Source organism: Artemia sp. Qi Xiang Cuo, chromosome 2 (assembly GCF_049724085.1).
Source record: "Artemia sp. Qi Xiang Cuo chromosome 2, ASM4972408v1, whole genome shotgun sequence".
Classification (NCBI taxonomy): Eukaryota; Metazoa; Arthropoda; class Branchiopoda; order Anostraca; family Artemiidae; genus Artemia; species Artemia sp. Qi Xiang Cuo.
The window spans coordinates 25,358,552-25,369,823 of NC_142795.1; the positions used below are offsets into that span (position 1 = coordinate 25,358,552).

The 11,272-nt window shown below is 37.0% G+C and overlaps 1 protein-coding gene across 1 annotated transcript in view; it reads right to left on the reverse strand.

Annotated features, from left to right (window-relative positions):
• sra (RRM_RCAN_like domain containing protein Sra) overlaps positions 1-9,846 on the reverse strand; it is a 32,636-nt gene extending 22,790 nt beyond the window's left edge. The window contains exon 1 of the mRNA XM_089108032.1: positions 9,627-9,846. Coding sequence (XP_088964158.1) covers positions 9,627-9,800 — 174 coding nt within the window. The 5' untranslated portion in view covers positions 9,801-9,846. The remainder of the gene's footprint in view (positions 1-9,626) is intronic.
• Positions 9,847-11,272: the final 1,426 nt, after the last annotated feature.

Genomic DNA, 11,272 nt, shown 5'->3' on the forward strand with positions numbered 1-11,272 from the left:
TTTAATAAGTTCTTTGGGGGTGGGGCTATGGGCTCCAAAATTTATGTTAAGAAGTTTATTTTTTTTGTGGGGAGGGGGGGGGTCAGGCCGTGAAGGGAGGGCCAGGGGTCAGTTCTCATAATTTTTGGAATAAATCATTAATAAGTTTTCTTTGGAGGGTGGAGAAAACATCGGGCCATGGAGGGAGGGCCAGGGGTCAGCTTTCATATTTTTTTGGATCAAAATATTGTTAATAAGTTTGTTTGTTGTTTTTTTTTTTGGGGGGGGGGGGCTCTGGCCTTGGAGGGAGTACAAGGGGTCAGTTCCCATGATTTACCATTGATAAGTTTTTGGGGGGAGGGAAATCAGGCCATGGAGGGCCAGGGGTTAGCTCCCATATGTTTTGGAATAAAAAATCATCAATAAGTTGTTGTTGTTCTTTTTTTTTTGGGGGGGGGGGGAGGGGGGAGGGGTCAGGGTATGGAGGGCCAGGGGTGAGTTCCCATAGTTTTCGACATAGAATATTGTCAATAAGTTTTTTTTCGGAGGGGGGCGCGGAGGGACGGCCAATGGTCACATCCCTTAAGCTTTGGAATAAACTATCATTAATAAGTGTTTTTTTTGTTTGTTTTTAAATGGGTCAGCTTATCTGATCTATTTAAAAGAACCTTGCATAAGAACCTTACATGCCCCCACAGTATAAATTACAACACTTGTCCCCCAGGCTCTTGAGGGTTGTGTTGACCCCAGAGTTCTGTCATCTGATTTCTAAACTTATTTTAACAAAATGGCTATCTAAAAAATTCAATCAGTTGGATTTGGGGAAAAAGATAAGGGGGGCTAATTGTCCTCTAGTCCCTTTTGACACACAAAAAGAGAATTAGAACTTTCAATTCCCAATCAAACAAGCCACCTCCAAAGTTTATACAACCACTTTCATAAAGACGTTATATGTCCCTGGGACATAATTTACAACACTTGCCCCCGAGTTCTGGGGGTTATGTAAACCCTGGAGTTTTGTTATATGATCTTTGGTCTATTTTGCACAAAACGACTCTCAAAAATTTGATCAGACACATTTGGGGAAAACAGGGTTGGTGGGCGAGGGGGGGGGGGGGCTAGTTGCCATCTGATAACTTTTTACTCTTAGAAATGGAACTAGAATTTTCAATTTCCAATCAAATGAGTCCCCTCTGAAATTTATACAACCACCCCTTACATAAAAACCTTATATTCCCCTGTGGCATAACTTACAACACCTGCCCCAGGGCTCTGGGGATTGTGTTGACCCTGGAGTTTTGTTATTTCATTATTGATCTATTTTCCACAAAATGGCTATCTAAAAATTTTGATCAGATGCATTTGGGGAAAAAAGGTCATTGGGCCTTCTGATCGCTCAAATTACTTTTGATTCTTACAAAAGCAACTTGAATTTCTGATTTTCCAATCAGTTGAGCCCCCTCTGAAGTTTATACAGTCATCCCTTCCATAGAATCCACATATGCCCCCAGGGCACAACTTACAACACTTGCTCCTGAATCTGGGAGGTTGTGTTGACCCAGAGTTTTTGTTTCTGATCTTTGAATTATTTTTAACAGGTTGACTATTTCAAAATTTGTATCAGATAAATTTGGAGAAAAAGGGAACTAGTGAGGGGAACTAGTTGCCCTCTAATCACTTTTGACTCTTAAAAACAGAATTAGAACTTTCAAATTCTAATGATTTGAGTCCCCTCCAAAGTTTACATAACCACATCTTCCATAGAAACCTCATATACCCCCAGGGCATTAGTTACAACTCTTCCCTGGGCTCTGGGGGATTATGTTAACCCCAAAGTTTTGTTACTGTATCTGATCATTGGACTATTTAAAACAAAATGACTATCTCGAAACTTTGATTGGATGTATTTGGGGGAAAGAGGGTGTGTGTGTGTGGGGGAGGAAAGATGCCCTCTGACCACTTTTGACTCATTAAAAAGGAACTAAAACTTTCAATTTCTAATCAAATGAACCCCTTCTGAAATTTATACAACCAGCCCTTACATAAAAAAAACTTATATTCCCCTGGGGCATAACTTACAAAACTTCCCCCCAAGCTCTGGGGTGTTGTGTTGAACATGGAATTTTGTTTTCATCTTTGAGCTATTTCGAACAAAATGGCCATCTCAAAATCCTGATCAAATAAATTTGGGGAAAAAGGGCACTGGACCTTCCAATCCCTCCAATCACTTTCGACTCTTAAAAATGAAACTAGAACTTTCAATTTCTAACCATTTGAATCTCCTCCAAAGTTTATACAACCTCCTCTTCCATAAAAAACCTGATATGTCCCCAGGGCATTAGTTACAGCCTTTCCCTGGGCTTTGGGGGGTTGTGTTGATCCCAAAGTTTTTGTTACTTTATCTGATCCTTGGACTATTTCAAACAAAATGGCTATCTCAAAACTTTGATTGAATGTATTTGTGGAAAAGAGGGTATGTGTGTGGGGGGAGATGCCCTCTGATCCCTTTTGACTCTTAAAAACGGAACTAGAACTTTCAATTTCCAATCAAATGAGCCCCCTCTGAAGTTTACACAACTACCCCTTACATGGAAAACCTTTTATGCCCCTGGGGCATAACTTACTATACTTGACCCTAAGCTCTGGGGGGTTTTGTTCACCCAGAAGTTATTTCATCTTGAACTATTTTGAACAAAATGGCTATCTCAAAATCTTGATAAGATATATTTGGGGAAAAAAGGGCACATGACCTTCCAATCCCTCCAATCCCTTTTGACTCTTATAAAAGGTACCAGAACTTCTGATTTCCAATTGGTTGAGCCCCCTCTGAAATTCATACAATCCCTAGGGCATAATTTACAACATTTGCCCCTGGGGGGTTGTGTTGACCGAAGAATTTTTGTTATCTGATCTTTGAATTATTTTTAACAAAATGGCTATCTCAAAATTTTTGTCAGATAAATTTTGGGGAAAAGGGCGTGAGGGGGCTAGTTGCCCTCTAATCACTTTTGACTCTCATTAATTAAAAAAAACTTTTTCCACAAAATAAGTTTTTCAAAAAAAGTAAAGAACTCCATTAATCCACATATTAATAAAAAAATAATCAAATAAACTACCAAGAACTCAACTAAAACTAATCAGCGCCAATAAATTAATAGACCAAAAAGAAACTCAAACTAAAATAGGTAACAGATCATAACTAAAAACGAGAATATATAAACACGATCATAACTCAAAACCCCTATGCTCTCTAAAAGCCAGAATATAATTTGTACTTTACTGAAAAAATTCAAATAAATTTACAGAAGAAAAATGTGAAATGTCAGTTTAATACACATATGCTGATATTTATTCATTAGAATCTTAATTAATTTTGATCTCTTAAAGTTATAAAAATGAAAACATTTAAAAGAATTTTTTCCAGTAAAGTACAAATTATATTCTGACATTAATTTCTGCTTGTTTCGAGTTTGGCTCTGTTATTTATTTTAATTTCTGTTTGTTTTGGGCTTCCCCAAACACATCCAATCAAAATTTTGAGATAGCCATTCTGAAGATGACAAACCCCCCCCCCACCCCTCAGGGCAAGGGTTCTAGGGTAAAGGTACCGATGATTCGACAGTTTTTGTAAAAAACCAGTTTTTCTACTCTAGAAGTCTTAATTTAAAGTCCTTTGGTTTGAAAAGGGTTTCAGTATGTAGGAAAAACATCTAAGAATCTAACTTTTTGATAAGAAGTTTGAATTATTGTCTGAAAAGGGTACAAAACTCCAATTTTCCGAAATTAGAGTATTTTCACCTACAAATTCGACACAACAAAAAAGTTACCTGTTTTCAACGCAAGTCGGAACCCAATTCGAGACCCGTCTTAATACTTGAGGAATACTTATGGGCAGAACCTGGTGTATTTGACACGTATATGCTTGTTTCTTTGTTTTTTTTATACTTCATTTAATGTATAAAAGTATAAAAGACTATGCAAAAAGTAGAAGTAATAAAACTAACAAAATCGTTTCAAGTATGTAGTATTCCGTATAACAAAATCTGTACAAAAATTTTTAATATACATTATTAAATACAAATAGTATTTAGTATAACAAATTTGGTATAACAAAATTGTTTCACTAGCATTTAGGAAGGGATAGGGTCCAGGAAAACGGGAGTAGATTTCAAGAAATTTAAGAAGTTTATTTGATTTAATGGATTTTATTTTCATACGCAGATTCTTAGTTTTGTCCAAAACATAGGCATACGCGTCATTTCGTATAAGATTTTGTATTCGATAAAATTTGTATTTTTTATTTGGATGAAGGATAAATAAGGGTATAATCTAAAAAAATGTGGGGGGGGGGGAAATCAGGTCGGGGGGGGGGGGGGCAAAACGAGGTCTGGGGGGGGGCAACTGCCCCTCCTGTCCCATAGCAATTTACGCCCTTGCATGGTTTGAGGCCAAGCGGCAGTTCCTCAGATGATGGAAAAATCCAGTGTCTGTAAGTAAAACTTCAAAGTTTAAAAAAAACCTTTAGTTTAAATGTTCTTTCATCTGAAATATTATTAGAAATAATAATCATCAAAATCTTTCGCTGTGCATAAATCATCCGTAAATTCGACAGCTATGGTTTCGTCAGTGGATCCTGGAATTTCGACACCAATTATTTCTCATCCGTTTTACATGTTCAGTGCAGTTTCGACAAAGTCACCTATATTTCGACAGGGCCTGTTGCTGTCTGTCCAAAATTTTGACAAGGTTACTACGAGATAATTACCAAAGAAATAAATCCCTTGATAGAAACTGATATTTACGCTTGAATGCGGCTGAAGGAACATTTTTAGTCCGCCTGATATTCCCCTACATTGAACAAGAATTTTCAACACTTGGAACCTAGTTTCGACAATGCAATTTCCGTCGCCATTTTCATTTAATTTTATCAAGAAAAAGCTAATGTGACTACATTTCAGAGAAGATCAGATGTATCTCGACACATTGGCGCTTATCCCAACTTTTTCTGTCAATGAATAACCAAGTAATGACAGTTTGAACATTACATACCTGAAAAATTGTTGGGAGCTCCTTTTGTGTCGAAAACAGGAAACTGACCAAATTGAATGTTCTTTTCTTATCTGGGTGTACCGGATATAGTGTCCATGTTTCGCACCGTCAAAATATAACGACGGCTCCAAGAGATGGCGCTCTAAGTCACAGCTAAGCAGAGCTATCCCGTTTTGAAGGAAAATTTCGACAGTGGTTCCGAAATTGCACTGTCGAATCATCGGTGCCGTTACCCTAGGTTATGCCCTTGGGAAAGCGTTGGGGGTGGGATGCGTTTGGGGAACTTACAAACCTTGCCATGAGGGGTCTGGGGGGTTTGTCATCTTCAGAATGGCTATCTCAAATTTTGATTGGATGTGTTTGGGGAAATGACAGGCATGAGAGAGGGGTTTGTTGCCATCCAATCCCTTTTGACTATTAAAAAGGGCACTAGCCCTTTCAATTTCCAATTGAATGAGCCCTTTTGAAGTTTCTATGACAACACCATTTATAAAAACCTTATATGCCCCCAGGGCGTAACCTACAACCATTACCCTGAGGGGTGTGGGGGGTTTGTCATCCTCAAAGACATAATTTCCAGAACTTTCAACTACGACAAACAAAATGGCAATCTAAATATTTTGATTGGATGTGTTTGGGGAAATGGTGGGTATAAGAGGGGGTTTAGGTGCTCTCCAATCACTTTTGACTATTAAAAAGGGCACTAGCCCTTTCAGTTTCCAATCAGATGAGCCCTTTTTGAAACTTCTACAATAAAACTTCCAATGAAAACCATATATGCCCCAATGGCATAACTTACAACCCTTGTCCTGAGGGCTATGGGGGGAGGATTGTCATCCTCAAAGACATAATTTCCAGACCTTTTAACTACCTTGAGCAAAATAGCCATATGAAAATAATAATTGGAAATGTTTTGGGAAACGATGGGCATGGGGGGGGGGATTCTCCCTCCAATTACTTTTGACTGTTAAAAAGGATAATAGCCCTCTCAATCTCTTATCATATTAGCCCTTTTTGAAGTTTTTAAGACAACCCTTTCTATAAAAACCTTATATGTCCCCAGTGCATAACTTACAACCTTAGCCCTGAGGGCTGTAGGGGTTGTCATACTCAAAAATATATTTTCCAAACCGGTCAACTACGTTCCACACAATGGCTATAGCAAAATATTGATAAGAAGCGTTTGTGGAAATGATGGACATGGGGTGTAAGGGGGCATTTGCACTCCGATCGCTTTTGATTATTAATAAGGGTAGTAGCCCTCTCAATTCCCAATTGAATGAGCCCTTTTTGAAGTTTCTACAATAACACTTTCTATAAAACCTTATAGGCCCCCAGGGCATAGCTTACAACCTTTGCCCAGGGGGATGTGTGTCATAATCAACAACATAATTTCCACACTTTCTCACTACATAGAACAAAATGACTATCTTAAAATTTTGATTGAATGTGTTTGGAGAAAATGGTGGGTGTGAGAGGGGGGTTAGTTCCTCTCTAATCACTTTTGACAATCAAAAAGGGCACTAACCCTTTCAATTTCCAATCAAATGAGCCCTTTTTGAGGTTTCTACAATAACACTTTCTATAAAACCTTATATGCCCCCAGGGCATAGCTTATAACCTTTGCCCAGGGAGATGTGGGGGGGGGGGGGGTGTCATACTAAAAGACATAATTTCCACACTTTCCAACTACATAGAACAAAATGGCTATCTCAAAATTTTAATTGAATATGTTTGTGGAAAATGGTGAACGTGAGAGAGGGGTTAGTTCCTCTCTAATCACTTTTGACCATTAAAATGGGCACTAACCCTTTCAATTTCCAATCCAATGAGCCCTTTTTGAAGTTTCTACAACAGCACTTTCTATAATAACCTTATATACCCCCAGGGCATAACTTACAACCCTTGTCCTGAGGGCTATGGGGGGAGGGTTGTCATCATCAAAGACAAAATTTCCAGACCTTTTAACTACCTTGAGCAAAATAACCATATCAAAATAATGATTGGAAATGTTTTGGGAAATGATGGGCGTGGAGGGGGGGATTCTCCCTGCAATTACTTTTGACTGTTAAAAAGGACAATAGCCCTCTCAATTTCTAATCAAATTAGCCCTTTTTGAAGTTTTTAAGAGAATACTTTCTCTCAATTTCTAATCAAATTAGCCCTTTTTGAAGTTTTTAAGACAACACTTTCTTTAAAAACCTTATATGTCCCCAGGGCATAACTTACAGCCTTAGCTCTGAGGGCTGTGGGGGGTGTCATACTCAAAGACATAATTTCCAAACCCTTAAACTATCTTAAAATACCTAATTTCCAGAACTATTAAAAACGGCACTAGCCCTTTGAATTTCCAATTGAATGAGCCTTTTTGAAGTGTTTACAACAATACTTTCTACTAAACCCTTATATGACCCCAGGGCATAATTTACAACCCTTGCCCTGAGGGCAGTGGGAGGAGTGTCCTCCTCAAAGACATAATTTCCTGATCTTTCAACAATGTTGAACAAAATGGCTATCTCAAGAGTTTGATTTGATATGCTTGGGGAAATGGTGGGCATGGAAGGGGTTTTAGTTGCCTTCCAATCACTTTTGGCTATAAAAAGGCACAAGCCTTTCCCATTTCCATATTAATTTAAAATAATTTTTTACCATGGATAAGAATAGAAGGACTAGAAACATACTGCATATTTTGAAGTAAGAATTTCAGGTAAAATTCTAATTTAGCTATCTTGGAAAGGGGTTAGGTTAGGAAAATTAAATTTTCAATAATAAATCCAGGGCCTAAAACATACACTGGAAAGGTATTGCCAAGCTTCTATGTCAGCCCTCTTCAGATTTATAGGTCTTAGAATTTTGCCTACTTGAAAGGTCTGTATCTTTTTTGCCCCTTCACCCCCAAAAAACTAAAGTTTAAATATTATAATTGGAGTAAGAAACCACTGTTTGCAATGCTTATCATAGCAATTCTCCATTGAAATAATCTGCTTGACTAGTTTCTTTAATCATGTTTTCTTAACAACATCACATGGCATCATACTAATAGAACAGTACCAAAATATGTCTTGGGAAGGTATTTTGAAGTACCTAAATACACTCCTTCTCTCTCTAGAGGGCCCTGACCTTTAAAAATCCTTGTTCTAAAAGCAAAACCTTGCAAAATACATCTTCTGCTTAAATAAAGTACAACAAAACTGTTTTCAGCTTTACAGCTCTGTTCAATCCCAATTTATAAGGTTTTAAAGAAATGTAAATACATTTCCTAAGTTAAAAAAAAAAAAACCACAACATTGATATGGCTTAAAATTCTACTCAAATAACAGGAATTGCATTTTCAGAACTAAAGCCAGAGAAAAAGAAACTGATAACTGAAAATTAAGGTAAAAATGTTGTTTTGTCAAAATTTAAATAGATATAGACCTGTAAAGTGGACAAATTTCTTATGCTAAGAAATCAGAAGAGGGTAAACATAGAAGCTTGGCAATACCTCCCCAGAGTATGTTTTTGGCCCAGGATTCATTACTGATAGTTTCACTTTTCTAACCTAACCCCTTTCCAAGATAGTAAAAAGTAACTAAACTGGAATTTTACTATTTCATCCCTGAAAGTCTTATTTTTCTTACTTTATTCCTTTCCAAAATGGCAAACTAGAACTTTATGGAATTTTCTTGTTTTAACGTTTTTTTTTTAGTTTTTATTTTGCATATTCCTAGGGCCAAATCTAGGACCAGCAGTGGAAAGTGGGGGGGGGTAGTGTATTGTCAGAAAACCATGATTTTTGTTAAAACCATAGAATTTTGACAAATAAATCTACTTTTATTAAAAAACTGGAATAGGCTAGCTTAGCAACCTATTTTAGCATTGTGAAATACTTATTTTGTTAAATTTCTAGGTGGCCCTATAATTTAGCTAAGATGAAAATGAACAAGGTCATTTGATACCTTTTTTATGCTCTTTCATAATTCAATAATTGCTTCTGGGGCTAATTGCATCTTGAGCCCCAGAGGTATTTTATATGAATTATGAAAGAGCATGAAAAAAAGCACCAAATGATGTTTTCACTTTCATCCTAACTAAATTATATGACCCATTACAAAGTTACCATGAAATTTACTCACCCCTCTATTGTGCAAATATATACCCTGAATTCAATTATACCCTGATTTGTTGACAGCAAAGTTTTGAGTCATAAAAAATTCTGCACTATTTTTGTCAACAGCATTTATATTTGAGTTGACTAATAAATGAGGTTTGAATTGTTATAAATAAGTATTTTTGGAATACACTACTCTTGAACGACTAATTTATAAACTAGTTATATGTTTTTAACCACTTTCTAATAGCCTAACTAGTGTTGATAACTTCTTTGTGAGATTACAAAAATGAAATACCTTTGGGGGTCCCTTTAAGGGCTCAAGATGCAACTAGCCCCAGAAGCAATTATAAAATTAGGCTATAAAGAGCAAAAAAAAGGCATCAAATGACATTTTCACTTTAATCTTAGCTAAATTATAGTGCCATCTAGAAATTTACCCTTATTTTCCATTGGTAATGGTTCTAAACCCTTTTTTAAAACTAAAAACAGTTCTTAATAGTTGTACCTTCACTTGATTTTCAGTAAAAACTATCAAAGGAACTGATGTAACAATCAAGCTTGAGGGTAGATCCTCGGCATCTTCATCAAAATTGGGTGCTTCATCAATACCATTTTCCTCATCATCAAGGAAACACTTTCTGAGCAGTTCTATGATCCTATCATCATCAAAGTTTGACATTTGGGAATCTTATTTTTATTCCAAACTTTAGTCACTTAGCAAATTTCTATCTGGATATAGTTAGACAATGCTGCCAATTAAGACTAGCGAACTTAAGCCAGTGACTCGGCTGCCAGCAGCATTTTTTGTAGGCGGATTATTTTTGAACAGGCAGTTATGACGTTTCAGCCAATATAACTCAACAGGCTTCGGATATTACAGTAGCTGTGATTGGCTGTCAAGTTGAAGCCAGCCCTGCTGCTGGCAGGGTGAATGATGTCAATTAAGACGAGGCCCAAGGTAGCTCAGCTAAATTGGTTAAAAATAAATATTATAATTTTGATCTCAAGTGAATTTTATCCCAGCAAGTTGTATTTCCACATCTGTCGGCTCGTGCAAATCCAAGGTCGCGAGACAAGCTGTAAAACATGGCAGGTAAAGTCAAACATAAAATGTTAAAAGAGATGAGCTCACTTTAGTTTAGTCCAGCACTGGCATATGAATTAGTCTCTAAGATAGACCCCGGCGCCGCGCCGGTGGATCGATTGAACACGGCCGACGAGAGGCCCGGTCGAACGCCACTGAAGTGTCGTAACGCCGCCAGCGCACTGCAGGCGCACCGCCGCCTGCAGAGGCGGCAGCGTTTGGTCGACTTCAAATTAATTTATCGGCAATTCTTTGTTGTTTCAACCGCAAAGTCAGAGCTTTTCCTTCTCGTGTCGTTTAGTATTTCGATTTGCTTGATTAGAAATCGATAAGGGCTTGCACTATCCCCGAATTTTCAGGTATTTACCCAAAAATCTATGTGTCACCCCGAAAAAAAATTTGGTTCCCCGAATCCCCGAAAATCACGCAATCACGGTACCACCTCTAGCGATTTATCACCAGTGACTTTCCCAGCCAAATATTTTTTGTATACCATAATTCTTCACTACTCTCTTGTTCATTAATTTTCGTCTCTTTTGTTACTTTGCATAAAAACCTGACAGATGCAACATGTAGTTGCAAATATTACAATATACATACTTCTTCATGCATTGACAAAAAAGTATATTCTTTATGAAATGAGTTTAGGTCATTTCAAATGCAATTTCCCAATGGCTATTTCTTACATTTTTCGTAGTCAAGAATTTTATTTTCAAGTTGAATAGAATTATGGAACGCATTCACTACTATACAGCTTCAGCCTTCAGTTGGATATTGAAATTGACAGCCGACAGATTGTTTTTACAGCTGAATTGTAAATTTGCAGATTTTTTTTTCTGTTTTTAGATAAGATTTTTTTAATGTTTTATACTCAATTGTTGAACGCCTGATAGAAAATAAAATCTTCTTTCTGAAACATTTTTACCCCCCCCCCCCAAAAAAAAAACCTTCTACTGAGACAAAATGTAGCTATAGACTAAGCTAAGTACAAAGTTGAGGAATTAAAGATTGAACCGGAAGTTACCCCAAAAATATGCTTCACAAATGAATTGCAAATTATTGCCTAT